We start from the raw sequence: 17,042 nt of genomic DNA, 5'->3' as shown, positions 1-17,042 counted from the left end.
ATGCAATGTATTAAAAAACAGATTATAAAGTACAAGTAAAGTTTAAGTAAATTAAGTAAAGCCAGATACATGTAAGTATAAATGTTCTTTCTTGCATGTCTGATGAATGTAATGTTTGATATTTGTATGTTTACACTGAACAAGTAATATTTTAAGTATATGCTCAGAAAATATTTTTTAGAAAACCTTTACTTTAATTTATAATTAATAGCATTTTAAACCTCTAAGAAGTCTTTTGCATCCTGTTTAGTCTAACAAATGTAGTCATTTATTGCCAGAATAGTAGATGCATGCTGGTGGCATCGATTGTCATTTAGTGTTTCTTATTTTGGCACATAATTGATTCATATTCTGATTTATATTGCACATGTAATACATCACAAAGGGTATGTGACATATTGCATGTCTGTGGAGATTCTCAGCACTTTTTCAAGCTAATCTTTCTTTAAAATACTTTCCTTTAATAGAAAATAATAACTGTTATAGGAATCTTTTAATTACTGAAATAATAAGAAGCACTTTTAACCATTTGAATGAAAATGAGTCTGGACTATACTCTATGCTTTGGCTGGTGAATCTTTCTGTGACGTGTGTTTTACTTCTGGTTGCTATGGTTGTATGTTGTTTCTATATTGGAAAAAACCATGGCTTAAATCAGTGGCCATAAAATATACATTCAAAATATTTGCACTTTTAACGTATATTAGAAAGTAGCTTGTTCCCCTATTTGCAGTTAGGTTTATGTACACGGCAGCGATTAATAATTAAGTGCTCTCTCGTTTTATTAATTCGATAATTGTTACAAGTTGATAAGGGGTAATTTTAATTAACATCCACTTAGAGGAGGTCCCTAGTATTAAGCATATATCTACAGACAACAAACACAAATTCAAACCTTCTTTTAGTACTTTAAAAAAAAATATTTACTAATTTTAAATATTCATAAAGAAGAATTGCAACTCTGTTCTCAGATGTCTGATTGCCATTTCAGGTACAAAACAGATCAGAAGTAAATTAAACACAGTTCTTACAAAAGATGTGCTTAAATGTGACCCTGCACTCTAAAAAGTGCTGGGTTATTTTTGTAAACACATTGCTGGGTTAATTGTGCTGGGTCAAAATTCTGGGTTGTTTGAGGCACTGTAAACACACAGTTGGGTTGATCATGCTGGGTCAAATGGACTATAAGGGGTTCTTTCACTATGAACACCTGGGTTGGGTTATTTTGACCCAACCGGTTTGTTTATTTTTTTCACTTCATCGAACATTCTGGATTCTTCACTCGTCTCGTCGCCAGGCGGTCACGCACCTCGCAGCAAGCAGGATTATAAGGTAAATTAATATTTATGATTATATAATTATTTACCTCTATTTTTAATAAGTAGTGTTTTAGAGCACACTGATTTCACTGTTTAATGCCAAATTTGATATGTCGCTGTGCGGGGTTGGCATTTTATTCCGTGAATGACGACCGTTGTAACTTAAGCAGCCTAGCGATGTACTTTTTTGCCTCAACAATCGCTTTATTGTTATATAAAGTGTGTGTAGTGTTATTTGTATAACTTACAGTATACATATGGCCTTTATTTTAACGCCTTATGGAAAGAGTAGGTCAGAAATACGGGGGTAAGTTCCTTTACTGTCTGCATACTGTATGTATGGCTTTGTAATGTTTTGTCAAAATTAGATAATTTCATACAAAAATTGATCTTTTAAGGATATATTTTGTTCAAGTAAATGTCTGCGACGTGCCGAATCCAACGATAGATACATATGTTTTATGTTGAGCATTTTCGCGCTTTTTTCCTTGAGGTAACTTATCTGCATTAGCTAAAACGCTATGTCCCTTACTTTAATAATGTTAAACCACAATATGACTGGTATGTACTATTGTTTATTACTTAAATGTAATGTTGTCTTAGCTACAGTATGTAAAGTTAGACTGAATCTCTCGTGGTGTATGTGGCCGTTCACATGTCGCGTTTTTTGCGCACTGAAGTTAATTATTTCAAATGTAGATGCCAATATACGCTCATAATGGAAGCTCGTTTTTTCCAGGCGCGGGACATGGTTGCTTAGCAACGGCAGACGCCATGTGAGAGCAAGCTGCGTTTTGGAAAGAATGAGAAACTGATGAGAAAGCGACGCCTCTTGCGTTTTCACGCGTTTTTAGGCGCGGCATGTGAACGGCCCCTTACTCTTCCTCTGTTTTAGTGAATGCCTGTGTTGCATTACAAACTAGGAGACCAGTATAAACCTTAAACTAATTGAACCACATTTGTTTTTCAGATTTGATCAGATTTCACAAGACTTTAGGAAGCTATATCCAGAGTCAGACTTTTTGAAGACTGGGCTACAGTTGCAGACCTAATTCTTGCCAGTGCTCAGCAAGGTGCATTCCTGGGTGACATGACTTAAGGTAAGCTTTTTCTTATAATATGTCAATCTGTAAAAACAATATGCAACTGTATTTGACACACATAAACTGGTAAATACAATGGTACAGTAACACTTAACTATTTGCTTATTAGCTTGTATATTGGCTGTTAATTAGTACTTATGAAGCACATACTGATGCCTTATTCTGCATGAGCATATTCTAGATCCCTGAATCTGACCCCATACCTAAACTTAACCTGCAGTAGTTGAATGAGGGTGGGAATTAATTTGCATTATTTAAAGGAATGAAGAAATCTTCATATGAAAGTGTTTCAGTTTGTTGTTTTGATTATAAAATATATTTCACAGTTTGCATATTATTCCTATGGTTTAGATGCTAAAGGGGAAAGTGCTTTCAAAGTCCTGCCCACTCTGGATAAAAGGTCTTCAGACCCACAACCACGGAATCCCGGAGGCCATTCATTGACGTACAACCTGTAAGTTTTGTTTTACATTTTCTGCTCTAATAAGGGTGTATATATATATAAACACAGTGGTGGCCAAAATTATTATAACAGTAGTATTTTCACCAGCTAAAAAATGATTTTAAGTCAGTGTTTATCTTTTGCTGTAGTGTGTCAGTAAGAAATATCAGTTTACATTCATTTTGCCTTTAATTAATCCAGTGAGGTTTTTGTTTGCACAACAGCCAATCCTCCACACAGAGATCTGATCTCATCATCATCCAGTCTGTCTGGAATGACATGAAGAAACAGAACAAACTGAGACAGAATCCAGAAGAACTGTGACAATGTCTCCAAGATGCTTCAAGAGACCTACCTGCAAAGCTACCTGAAAAACTATGTGCAAGTGCACCTAGTGTAGGGCAAAAGCTGCTTTAAACGTAAAAGGACGGTCAAACCAAATGTTGATTTAATTTAGTTAATCAAGGTTAATTGATAAAGAACATTTATTTATGACATTATTTGTGACAGCATCATTTTATGACATTTTTAGACAAGTGCTTAAAACTTTTAACAGTACTGTAGCTTTGCAGTTAGGTCTCTTGGAGCATCTTGGAGACGCTGTCACAGTTCTTCTGGATGATGATGAGAACAGATCCTGTGTGGAGCACTGGCTGTTGTGCAAACAAAAATATCACTGGATTATCACAATTAATGGCAAAATGAATGGAAATGTAAACCGATATTTCCTACTGACACACTACAGCAAAAGATATAAATCACTGACGTAAAACCTTATTTAGCTGGTGAAAATACTAGTGTTCTAATAATTTTGACCACAACTGTATGAAAAGTTGAGAAGCAAAATGAGCATTTATTTCATGCCTCTGTGTTTATGTTCATAAAATACACTTAACTTAAAATGTTAGTTATGTTGCAAGACTAAATGGCGTATAATTAACAGGTGGGGACCAACATGGTGGATTTGAGCCTTGGGATGAGACAACAACATTTCTAGACCTTCGCCATTGTTCCAGGCCATGCCATTGAAGCGGACTTGTTGCCTGGGAATTTCTCCAGCTTGCAGTATATCATATTGATGGACATAAGTCTTCATGTGTGAAGTTTTTGAGGGCAAATTTTTTTCTTGTAACATGTTTTAAATTGTAAGAATTGTCTGGTGGACTCTTTTGTTTGGATTAGTTTTAATGGCACGATGTTTGGAATGATTCTAATGTGGTAATAATTCATTTTTGAGTGTTCTGCTGCTGCAATGTTGACATAAAGAATAGGAATATATTGTGCCTTGTTTACAGTTTTGTGATTAAAGGAAACTGATCTACTAAAACCGTTATTTGTGTCTGTAAGGGTTGGACAAAATGTGTGACAGCTGCACCTATTTGAAAACTGTATTAAATTGAAAACTCATTAAATTGACATTTACAGATGCATTTTTTTGTGTTGTGTAACTGTATTACAGAAAAACAATAATAATTTTACATTCTTTTGTGATTTATATATTATTATTGGTAAATATAAAGGTAGCAAGGCAATTAGACAACAAATAACCCAATATTTAGGTAGTTTTTAACCCAGCAACACAGTTAATCTGACCCACTGGTTGGGTCAAATAAACAACCCAGCATTTTGGGTCAAATGATTTAACCCAGCACTTGGGTCAAAACAACCCAACGCGTGTTCTGTCCCATAGTTACCCAGCAGCTGGGTTATGGTTGGGTTATTTTTTAACCCAGCACTTTTTAGAGTGTGGACCACAAAACCAGTCAAATTTTTGGAAACTGAAATTTATTCATTATCTGAAAGCTGAATAAGCTTTCCATTGATGTATGGTTTGTTAAAATGGGACAATATTTGAAAATCTGGAATCTGAGGGTGCAAAAAAATCTAAATATTGAGAAAATCGCTTTTAAAGTTGTTCAAATGAAGTTCTAGAAATGCATAATACTAATTAAAAATTAAGTTTTGATATATTTATGGTAGGAAATTTACAAAATATCTTAATGGAACATGATCTTTACTTAATCTCCTAATGATTTTTTGCATAAAAGAAAATTTATAATTTTGACCCATACAATGGCTATTGCTACAAATATAAAAATATATATAAAATATACTTTTTTAAGGACTTTTCAGACTGCACTACAATAAATGGTCCTGACTAAGTGATATTATTACAAAAACCAAACAAACCTTTCTAAAACATTTTTTTTTTCAGTACGTGCTCTGTGTGATTCGTAAATGTTTTGATTCACTAAAAAGAACCGACTCGTTCGAGTCGTTCGTTTGAGAATCGAACTGCACTAGTGGCGCTGTATATTGGTAATTCATTACAAAGAACCGACTCAAAAGATTCACTCTTTGGGGAATCGAACCACAGTGGTCAGAATATTTTAGTCCTGTGTTCCATATGCCTCGGATGCAGAATGCACGTTCAAAAAACATTAACTGATTTAAATGATAATTATTACTCGGCTCACGGAAGCAGCTCTCGGTCCCAGTCCAATCTAAAACGAGCGTATATGCATTTTTTCAGGTGCTTCAGAGACTTGTAGGTTACGCATAAGATGATATCGCACAGTCCTACATATAACCAGCGATTATGGTCAATAGTGAAAGATGGATCGGCTGGAATCGCGAACTTTATCACGTATGAATCATGTCTTCAAAGAGGGCGCCTCGCTCCGCAGAATCGCCGCTTGCTGACGTTTTCGGGCTGTCATGTGATTAGCAGGGTTCAATGAGAGCTGTTTGCCCCACCCATCTCTTCAACGCTGTCTATCTCAATGTACAATTCAGTGAGAAAAGGAAATAATCGCTAAAAATACACCCTCGAAAAGGTTTCATTCGCCACAATTGGGGATTCAGCGCGCTCCGTCCGTAGGGACTCCATCGCTGTCGTTGTGGTGTCGGATTTATCTTCACGTCTCCAAATGCACATGATCTACCACCCGAATTCAAGAAGGATACAAAGCGTAGCCTGACAGCGGATTCGGACTGCGATAACCGGTAAAAATATCGACGGAATCGGTCGCATTTGCATCTGCGGTTGAAAGAACCGTAAGGATCGCCGCTCGCGTCAAAGCAAAGCCTACGGATGTGAGGAGAAATTCAAATTACGGTAACGGAGAAGACGGCGAAGGGCCTCGTTTGATTTGGACAAGCCGAGAAAAAAGCGATCAGTCACCACAAGCAGAACAGGAGGGAAAATAGTGTCAATCTGAGGGGAATTTTTCAGCAGCACTACCGTATTTTTCACGCAGACAACGTCGTTTCGTAACGGAGTTAAAAGGTTCATGTCGGCCACGGCGCAGGGCGGAATGATCCACATGCCGTCATTTTGGTGGAAATATTTATTTTTTTAATTTGTAGCCACCCTTTCTATCTCATTCTGCCCGTCTCGTTGCATCGGCCGACGGATTCGACAGCGACTGCCCGAAAACAATCGCGTTTTGTGGAGCTATTCATGATTTTAATAGGAGTCGCTCGTTATTTCGGGAAACCGATCATGGATTCGCGACGGGAAATTTGCTAAATCGCCGTCGTGGAAGAGCCCAAATCATTCATGTAACGTCGAAGGCTTCGCTGGATGCACATCCACACACAGAAATCTCATATTTTATAGCAGCGAGCGCTCGACAGGACTCGGCCGTCTGTAGGCCGGCCTAGTGTTTTCACCACCACCACTACCACCACCTATTCTCGCCAGTACTAGTCACCCATAGCTTTTATATTTCCCTGTGCTCCCCTGCCCTTATCAGCTCAATCCGGGGAAGTTATGTGCATACGAGTATAAATGTCCCGCTTTTCCATCAAAGTGTTCTGATCGGAGGCCAATCAAGGGATTTGGATCATTTATTCATACGGTAGATACACCTCCCCCCCACCCCACCCCACCCCAAAACTTTTCGTGGGTTTTTGGGAAAATGGGTTGTTTGGGCAACAGTAAGACTGAGGACCAGCGAAATGAGGAGAAGGCCCAGCGAGAAGCTAACAAAAAGATAGAGAAACAGCTCCAGAAAGACAAACAGATCTACAGAGCAACTCATCGACTACTACTGTTAGGTAGGTTGGTCTGAAAGCTGCTGAGGTTCTGTCACTGCTGCAAATACTTTTCCTGCTGGACGCTCTGTCTGACGCGCGTGACGTCACCGGGGCCCTGTCACACGTCGCGTTTTGGGGGCGATTTCGATTCGGTTGTTCGCGTTCTACACGCGTTTCGATTGGGATTCCTGCGCCGTAGTAGTGGACACCTTAGGGCTTAGCTGGTGGAGAGGCCTGTGGTGCTTCAATCACTCCATTCATTCCCATCTGATTTATGTTGAATAGGTTTTGCATTATGTAAATATTTGGCCTCCCATGATTTTATAAGTCATTCACAACTATCTCATGGAGATCCTGCACTCACAAGCATACACTTATGCATAGGCTGAGCCCTAAACACGTTACGCTGCCTTTCAGGGAGTTTAGGGTGGTTTCTGCATCCTGCTAAATTAGCAGTGTGCTTATCACTGTACATACAGATGGAAATAACCAACATTTCTGAATTGAGATTTGGTTTAGTTCTAGTTCTAGTTCTTTTTTTAAATTTATTTATGTGTTCAAGAATTCATATGGTTATTTTTTTGTGGTTTAGGATTTTGGGCATCCCTAAAATGATAAGGGGTCAGATATGACACATACATATTTTTGTGCTTTACATTTGAAACAAACTGATTAGATCAGTTAACATTTTTTCCATGCCTTAAATATTCGTAGTTTAGTTCAGCAATAGACTGAGGTGAAAACCAATTATAAATTTGTATATGTCTTATTTGCTTTCATCAAACGCTAGCATTTATATCAGCTTTACGTTGTCATTGGCATTGTAGTTATTTGCTTGGCCAATAAAAAAGACACACATATTGGTCTACCACCTCCGTTGAACCTGATAAAATTCGCAAGCATTTCTATTTCATGAATCTTTCGTAGCTCGACATGAAGTTGTTTGAACTTCAGTTTGATTTGATTTAGTCTCTGTTTAAGAGACATGCTAACTCTGATAAAACCCAGTTCTCTAACAGCCTATTTGTTCAGGCCTAAAAGTGCCCTATTCTAAATCAAAATCCCATGTATTCAACATAGCGAAGAAGCACTCTAAATCATAATGTCTGGTGTTTAAGGGATATTTCTAGATGCCCATGATTCAAGTGTGTCATAATGATATATGATTTAGGGATGTGTACCAGTGTAATTGGAGCACAAAAGTGGAATTCCTGTATGCAAACAGGCCTATTTGACACAATTGGAGCCTGGTAACAGAATACGTGTTGTGATAAAGAGGTTCCCATCATACATCTAAACTGAGAGCCTAAAGTTGAGGTGCTTTGGTGCTTCTGTAGTACATCTACAGGGGATAAGTTAACTCTGTTTTCATATTTAGCACTTGGATACTCAGACGACTGTGCTCTGTTAAGCAGAAATTGTAGAATCATTCAGCTTTGTCAGTGTTTGACAACTAAGAGACGTTAGATTCTGTTTCTAGTTCATTTCTAGTTCCTTAACGTTTTGTTTTGCATTTCACTATTTGATTTGATGCATCGCTAACCAGTTCCTTTTTAGTTGAGGTTTACAATATTGTTCATAATTTATTGAAATATTAGAATCAAAGTAGGAAGCATCTTTTTGAAATCTCATGAGGCATGAAATATGGAAGCAACTGTTGAAAATCTTAAATTGGTGGCATTTAATGGACCAAGTTATGATATTCCATAAACGTATTCTGTGTTAGTGTTTGTGATGTTATGATTTTATTTGCAGCTGCTGCTTGTTTGCAATGATAATATAATTTCTAGACAGTTTTAGAATTTTAGCATGACATTTCTGCTAGAGGTGCATGTTTAGTTTGCCATTAAAAACAAATGCTACTGTGAAATTTAATTGATTATTCCTGTTGAATCAGGTGATATCTGACCCCCCCCTCCTCCCACATCCCTTGTGATTTATATCTTTCTTTTGCTCGTCTCTCAGGGGCTGGAGAATCGGGGAAAAGCACCATAGTCAAACAGATGCGCATTTTACATGTCAATGGCTTCAATGCTGAGTAAGTACGGCTTTCACATATATGGACTTTTATATCAAACGCAAACTAGATTTTTATTCTATCCATAAGCATAGCCTTCAGTCAAGTATGATATAGAATATAAACAAACCCTGTTTTCACTCATCGTGCCATTTTGTTGGCAACATCATTGTGCTGTAATGTCAGCGAAAGTCAGTGAAAGTTTGGGAGGATGTTGATATCCAAAGTCACTGCGGTGAAGGCGAGCTTTATGTCATTGTGTTGTTCGCTTGATGTAGTGGGACATTCCAGAGTGTTATATTTATAGCCTTAGTGTATATGTATTTATTGTAAATTAAACTGTAGTGCTCTTTATTAATGTAGCATGATATTGCTCACTGAAACTCCCATTATAATAAAAGCTGACTTTTATTCAATAAGCAGTAGTTACCATCATAAAATGATCTGAAACAAGTTTTGTGATTAAGTTGCTACAATTTTACTATAGTATAATCTAGTCCTGATCAGTGTGGTCAGAGTGTCTAAAAATACTACAGAGGTTACAGAAAGAAAGACCATCAGAATTTCGACATTTGAATGCTAAAATAAGACAAAGGCAAATAATTGTTGCATGATTTAGTCAATAGAAAGATTGTGATTGCAGCAACTGGAAAACAAGATCTAATTTAATGATTCAAAAGCAGGAAAAGTCAAGAAAGGAAAGAACTAGTAATGCTAGGGCTTGGTGGTATATGCTGCGCATTTTTCAATATTTATGTTGTGTTACACAGGACTACTTTATCTAATGTCCTATACATGCATTTATTATAGTATTCAGTGTAATGTACGGCCATAAGTTTCATCCAATCATAGTCATCCAATTATAATTTATAGGTTGAACTGTCAGTTTTATAATGCAAGTGTTAAGTTGTTTTTTGTTTTTAACTACGTTCTTATGTAATACAAGACTTAATCATGACTCAATTGTGCAAAGTAATTAATTGCGATGATACACTTTTTATTTGTAAGGTATTTACAGGATTATGCAAATGTATACTTCAAAACATGGTTATTTAATTATTATAAAACAACCCTGTAAAATAATATAAAACCTTTTTGTTGAATTTGTTGAATTTTTATGTTGTAACGCATTACTATGATTTTCCGTAAAACGATTCATACTGTGATATAAAAATTTGATTTTGAAGTTAAACTTTACAGTTATTTCATTCATGTTGCCTGAAAATGAAGCGATCCAAGAAAATGAAGTAACCAAGTGTTATTGTTTTACAGAGAGAAAAAACAAAAAATTCAAGACATCAAGAATAATATAAAAGAAGCTATAGAGGTGAGTGTTGAAGCTCCCAGACTATTAATCATGCATGTTATAATGTGAAAGCACTGAAATCCTGATCATCTTTTTTCCCTCTACAGACTATAGTGACGGCAATGTCCGTGTTGGTACCTCCAGTCCAGTTAGCCTGTCCTGCAAATAAGTTTCGAATTGATTACATCCTCAATTTAGCCAATCAGAAGGACTTTGAATTCACAACGGTGAGTATAAAGGTATTCTGTCACCCCATCACCCCGTTTTTGTTTCGATCAGAGTCTGTGTACCATCTCACTATTACGACGTATTTGGTTATAAAAAACATGACATCTTAAAAAGACTGATTAAGTGTAGTATGTACATCTCAAAAAAAAATTGTGGATGTTTTTGTCCGGCCTGTGTGTTTTGATGGTTCCCCTCAGTCGTGGAGCCTTGTGTGGTTTATGCAATTATAATTAGCAGCTATTCTTTGCTTAGGGACAACACATAGGTGAATTGAAAAGTGCCCCACCTGAGGGAAATGTGGGTGTGTGAACGTGTGACTCTCAGGTATAATGGTGTGGCGTTCATTACGACTGATTACTTGTAATAACCTCTAAACTCTCCCTTAAGAGGGCCTCACCTGAGCCACACACCTTGTCACCCAGGACCTCCCTGCTCCCTCATCACCTAGACAGGTGCTCTGTGTCTAGGGAAAGGGGAGTGGAGAGCCGCCCTGACCTGCGCCAATGGGCCTGCTTAAGATTTAATTACACCTGGTGGCCCTATGGACTTAAAAATAGAGAGCACGAAGAGCTCACCTGCTGGTTTAGACAAGGTTTTAAATAGTTGCCTGCATCAGTTACATAAACATAGCTAGAATTATTCGATGATTATGAATACGACAAGTTGGAATTTTTCACACCTGAAAACTGGATAGACACACAATGACTTTAATGCAGGAAGTTTTTCTGTAAGCTCCAGGAGAGCTGTGTGATTCAGAGTTGATCGTTAACTGTTAAACTTCGGAATCGAATGCAGGAAGTGGTTGTAGTTTTTACATTACTACAAAGAAGATACTGCCCCACCCTCTCTCTCCCTCTCTCTCTCTCTCTCTCTCTCTCCCTCTATCTCCCTCTCCCTTGGTGGCCCCAGGGCCCGCTGGGAACCAGTCTGACTGGTTGATTGTGTTGCAAGCGAGAGACAAAAATAAAAAGCAAAAGCAATTATTGACATTTATAACTCAGTCATGCCACTTTAGGATATAAAGATTCATTGAAGTTTATAGACGACTGCTATTTCAGCACTGTTACATGGCTGAGTTGTAATATTTCCTTTCAAAAAAAAAAACCTTCTGTAGCTGTTAAGCTATCGAGCTAGGAGGAAACTGGCAAAGCGTATTAGCATAATGGAGTGAAAGACAGATGTAGACAAGATGAATAAAAAAAAACACATTAAACATGTTTTAACATTACTATTCACTTAAAATGGTGAATGCCAGGGCTGGGCAAAGTAGCAAAAATGTCCTATTTTTTTAACTCTTCATCATACATCTCAATATTAATTTTTATTTATAGAATTATTTCTATGTTAATTTAAATTTATATAATAAATATAAAAGTCTATAATTTGCTCTGAAATAATTATTTTTCAGTTAGAGTGGGTGTCAAACATGTTTTTCCCCCCAAAAATAAAAATAATAAATCAAGGAATTGTTTTCCATGCTGTTGATATTAGTTATTTTAATTTATATGCAACCCTGCACCACAAAACCAGTAGCAATGTATGGGGCAAAAAAATAAATTTCACTTTTAGGCCAAAAATCATATTTTGATTTTAGGTTATTAGGTAAAGATCATGTTCCATGAAGATATTTTGTAAATTTCCTACCGTAAATATATTAAAATTAATTTTTTTTGTAGTAGTAGGCATTGCTAAGAACTTTATTTGCACAACTTTAAAGGCGATTTTCTCAATATTTTTCTCAATTACATTTTTTTTTTGCACCCTTACATTCCAGGTTTTCAAATAGTTGTATGTTGGTTTTAACAACCATACATCAGTGGAAAGCTTATTTATTCAGCTCATATATTATTATTTAAAAAAAAAAGACCCTTATGACTGGTTTTGTGGTCCAGGGTCACTTATAATAATGCTCAGCAATATTAATCGCAATCATTAGTCGTATTTAATGCCAGATGTGGACACCCATAAACAGCTTTAAATGATGGAAACAGTAGTTCAATCAAAAGCTTATTTATCAGATCGATCTTGTGAAACATGATTTAAACTGATTCATAGTGAATTTGAATGACCAACTCTGCTGCTGTTTTAGCTGCTAAAGTTTTTATAGATTCAAACTGTGTTTATCTACTCAAAACTATTGTCTTATGTGTTGCACTTGTTGTTTATGTTCACTGATGCGTCCGGTAAAAGTTTTGTACAGTAAACATTCCTAAAATACCAATCATCATTTCACAGCAGCTTCAGCTTTACATTTCACATTCTCTAAATGAGTTTAAAATGTGTATATAATTAAAATATATTTATATTAGGAAATTAATATTTTTTTAGCTTGATGTTGATTTTGCTTATAATTGCTGATCAACTTTAAAGTATCAATGTTTTGTGTAAAATTATTCAAAAAAATAATTTTATTTTCAGGTTCATGGCATCACATATAAAAAGCTTTGCAAGGTGTGTCCAGCTTCATGTTGTATTGGCTCAGATTGGAAGTTTTTCATTTCAAATGCTCATTCATGCTTCACCACCATGTCTGGATTGCAGTGGGCGGTCAGAATCGTTTAGTTCTGTCTTGAACTCCATAAATGTGGCTTTTGTTATACATGAACCGCTTACGTTGTTTGGCGTTTATGTATGTTATAAAAAAGGAGACAGCAGAAGAGCTGACTTGATGCGTATAATGTTAATATATACCACACAGTCCTCTACAGCTTGTAAAATAAAGTTAATTTTGGATTTATTTTTTTTCCTTTGAAGATTAATCCTAAATCAGACACAGGATTCTTCCTTCATGTTGGAAATCAAATATTTTTTAGTAGTAAGAACTTGGGCTGCCCCTTAATAGTCGACAAACCGTTAGTCAACGAGAAGAGGCTTGGTCGACCAAAATTGTATTAGTGACTTAGTCGCATAAAAAAAAATCCACAGGAAGTGGTGACGGACAGATCATTAACGGCTGGTCTTTGTGGTAATACAGTACATCGGGCAGGACATTCAAATGCTCACCTATCGTTCATTGACCTCAAATATGTATGTAGTACCAACTTTACATGGCAGCTCAATCTAATGTTAACCTAGGAATATGTGTGCTATTCAAGTGTTTGTGTGGAGTGTAAAAAGCTGAACAGTAGCGCGCTCAATGCATTACAGATGGAGGCACTGGTGCAGTCACTTGCTCTTAAAATACTCTGTCATTTTTGGTCATGCAGATAAAAGTAATACATCTTTTGAATCTGTTTATTTGTCTGTATGCACAATAACAACGAAACTTTGCACTTTTGTAAAATAAAGCAAACAGGATGTGCTTTCTGCCATCTTGGTCTCTGAACATCGAAACTCTGTGTATACTTCTTACAGACATGAAAAATATATCTATAGAGAGTGAAATGTCTACTTTCCAATGAACCAATTCAAATAAAAAACAAATATTCTCAAATTATGTAATCCGCATGAAACATGCATACAAGCGTATCAGAGATGTTGAGTCAGTGTTGCCGACTTCATATATTAAGGCAAAAAAACAAACAAAAAATCACTAGTTTATCAATAAGTATTTAAAACTTTAATGCAGTCTCCTTGCTGTTTTTCCCAGACACATTCATAATTATTATATCTGCCAGTGCGCTGTTCAAGCCTTTTTTGCATGCGCTTGAGCGCAATTAAAGGCTCATTATTATGATTTATATGGTTTATTAATAAACATGCAACAATAGTTGACTAATGCATAAAATGAATGACTACTAGTTGACCAGAACAATCTTTAGTCGAGGGAAGCCCTATTATGCACCTTACAATATATACACAGACACGAGTCACATTACATTGTTAATTTTAAAAACGATAATTCTATGTCTCCTGGTAATTCTATGCAATTTATTCAATTTGCAATTATTGTTTTGTTGAAATGTAAAATTTCTAACAATCTTTCAGAATCATTATAAAAAAATGTAAACAACCATTAAGAAATCAAAATCATTATATTAAAGATGAATTCAAATCAGAATCTGGTATCCATACATGCAAAAATCTTAAATCAAATTCCGAATTGGTCCAGAATCTGTAATGGACCAATCAGTGGTGGCATTTTTTATTTTTAATACAGGTTAGGTATGCACTAAAGAGTCTGTGTGTTTAAAAAATAATTTGCAGGCAAATTACAGAGGTGTAAAAGATTTGCCTGGATTCCGACAGCTAGTTAATGGGTTTGTCCTCTCTTCCACTTGTCTTCCCAACAGGAATTTTATGAACACACAAAGACCCTGTGGCAGGATGAAGGGGTGAGAGCTTGCTTCGAAAGATCCAACGAATATCAACTGATCGACTGCGCACAGTAGTGAGTATTTGGTTTCTTTTAAATGCTGGGTTTGCCTTGTGCAGAATGACTAGTATTTGAACGTTAAAGTTTTGGAATATTCTTGGTCGGATTGGTTGCGCTCGACTCGCTTGACTTGTTTGTGTGACTTTCGTGGCACGTTGCGTGTATCGGGACTGATTTATGCATTCAAGAGGGAGGGAAATAGAAATGCGATGAGTGCAGAAGTGACCGAACTTGAAAAAGAGAGACTGATGAGTGCTTTCAGAAGACACGGAGGTATGAATGTTGGTATACGTTGAAAGGTTTCCTGCATTGTGGCGCATATGCGCGTGTGTGTATGTCCTGTCCTCTCCCACAGTCACTGGTGCTTGTTGTGGATCAGACGCTGGCCTGAGCCGTTTAGACCGGAAGTGGCCCCCCCTCACCACTCCCCGCTGCACGCTTATGTAAACGTAGAGCGGAGAAAGAGAGAGAGCTATTTTTAACTCGCTGGTTCACTCACTTGCAGCAGAAGGAGACGATTTGAGAGAGGCAATCCGCAAGTATCGCAAATAACGCATCTATCGTTTTGAAGGAGGAAAAACGAGCTTGAAGTGATAATGGTGGCTACTTGCGAGGGTTTGGAGGACAACTCCCAACCTCCCAGCCTGCAAAGAGGGACGGAGGAGAATGACAGTGCTGTTTCGAGCGTGCTCACGCACGTACGCGCGTTCAGCGAGAAACCAGCGTCGTCAAGCGCTCGTCCTGTTATGAGCTCATTTTTCTGTCTGAGCGTTTTCAAGGCTCTTCCTGTCACATGGCCAGGTGTCCATATTGAACGTGTGTGTGCGTGCATGCGTTCGTGTTTTCATTCACCTCCGTTTCTTTGTACGGTCGAGCCACAGAAGTATTGTGGGCGCAATAATGTTATCATTGAGACAAACACAAGAATGGCTACGCAAAGCATGAAAGGAAAACTGACGTATCGCAGTTTGTTTTTGTTCATCCCGCAACTTTTTTTTTCCCTCTCCTGACTAGTTCTTCCTGCATCTGCTAGTAGCGTCACTGCAGTGACAGAAAATGGCTGAGATAGAAAAAAACAATGAGAATTCTTTCATTAGGGTTATGCTGTTTGTATATTTGTAAGCTAAAGAATAAGTAATGTTTACTTGGTTATAGTGTTTTCTGTTTTCATATACTGCAGAAATGCTGTATTCCTCCCTTTTTGCATTTTGTTTGCATAAATTCAGTGCATTAAGAAAAGAATAAATGCTGCTTTGTGCTTCGTATATTTCCATAAACTTTCCAATTTCATATTTCAGTTTCCATGAACCCGAGAAAGCGTTCAAGCCTGTTAACATTTTGTAAATGCAAATCAAGTGCATGATTATTATTATTATTTTTTTTGTAAATTCATGACCAAGGTGTCATGACCGAAATGTTTGTATTCCTCCTTTTTTTTCTATTTCTTCAGTGAATTCAGAGAAAAGAAACGTTCTTTGTTTTTTACATGCGTCCTATATTTCCATAAAACTGAGAAATGTTGCGTTCCTGCCTGTATACATATTGTAAATGCAAATCAAGTGCATTAATATTTTTTAAATTCCTGACAAAGGTCTTATGGCCAAAATGTTGCTACCTCAGGAAGTGTTGGATTTCTTGCGGGCTACAGCAGTCTTGTACATTATTTTCTGTATCCAGCGCACCTGCCTGCAACCATTCAGGTGTGCAAGAGGTGTTTGAATAGCGAAAACAAAGACATTTTTCTTTAGGGTTCTGTTCTTACAGAAAGCATGTCTGTTTAATGTGGACAGTCATTTCTGGGAGCTTTTTATATTTTTGTAAATCAGAGGAATGTTCTTGCTTGTTTGCATTTCGGTAGCATAATGAAAGAAGGCTTTAAGGTTTTTACACAAAGTAAAAAGAAAAGGGTTACAGGGTTATGCTGCTTTTAGAAAAAATAATTTGTATGATATAGAAAAAATGGAAGATATTTTCTACAAGCTTCCTGTTTTGATAAATCAAAGTATTGCGTTGCATTTAGTTATTTTTACTTATTTATTCTTTTTTTTTTTCAGTTAAATCATGTGTAATATTAAAAAAAAATAATATTTTCTGGGAGCTGTCTATAATTTTGTAAACCTTATGTGTGCATGGTTAAAAGGAAAAAAAGTTTCTTTAGGGTTATTTGTTTCAGAAAAAGTAAAAAATAAAATAAAATCTTTTTAACCCAGAGATGTTGCATAACTGATGTGCATTCCATAAACATAAAGAATTGTTTCATTATGACTGCCT

General features: G+C 36.6%; 1 protein-coding gene and 1 long non-coding RNA gene across 3 annotated transcripts in view; both read left to right on the top strand.

Annotated features, from left to right (window-relative positions):
• The window catches only part of gnas (GNAS complex locus), a 41,207-nt gene that overhangs the window by 11,259 nt on the left and 12,906 nt on the right, over positions 1-17,042 (top strand). Inside the window, exons 1-5 of one of the 2 annotated variants that reach the window (XM_073851429.1) lie at positions 5,617-6,926; positions 8,871-8,943; positions 10,195-10,249; positions 10,336-10,455; positions 14,689-14,786. In XM_073851429.1, coding sequence (XP_073707530.1) covers positions 6,788-6,926; positions 8,871-8,943; positions 10,195-10,249; positions 10,336-10,455; positions 14,689-14,786 — 485 coding nt within the window. In that variant the 5' untranslated portion in view covers positions 5,617-6,787. Of the gene's footprint in view, positions 1-5,616; positions 6,927-8,870; positions 8,944-10,194; positions 10,250-10,335; positions 10,456-14,688; positions 14,787-17,042 lie in introns of those variants that run through there. The other variant, XM_073851428.1, reaches the window with a different exon arrangement.
• LOC141347305 (uncharacterized) lies at positions 411-4,601 on the top strand. Its single transcript, XR_012357325.1, has 3 exons — positions 411-2,419; positions 2,774-2,876; positions 3,808-4,601. It is a non-coding gene; the product is annotated as an uncharacterized lncRNA (long non-coding RNA).

Source organism: Garra rufa, chromosome 12 (genome assembly GCF_049309525.1).
Source record: "Garra rufa chromosome 12, GarRuf1.0, whole genome shotgun sequence".
Lineage (NCBI taxonomy): Eukaryota > Metazoa > Chordata > Actinopteri > Cypriniformes > Cyprinidae > Garra > Garra rufa.
This window is presented reverse-complemented; position numbering and strand designations above follow the sequence as displayed.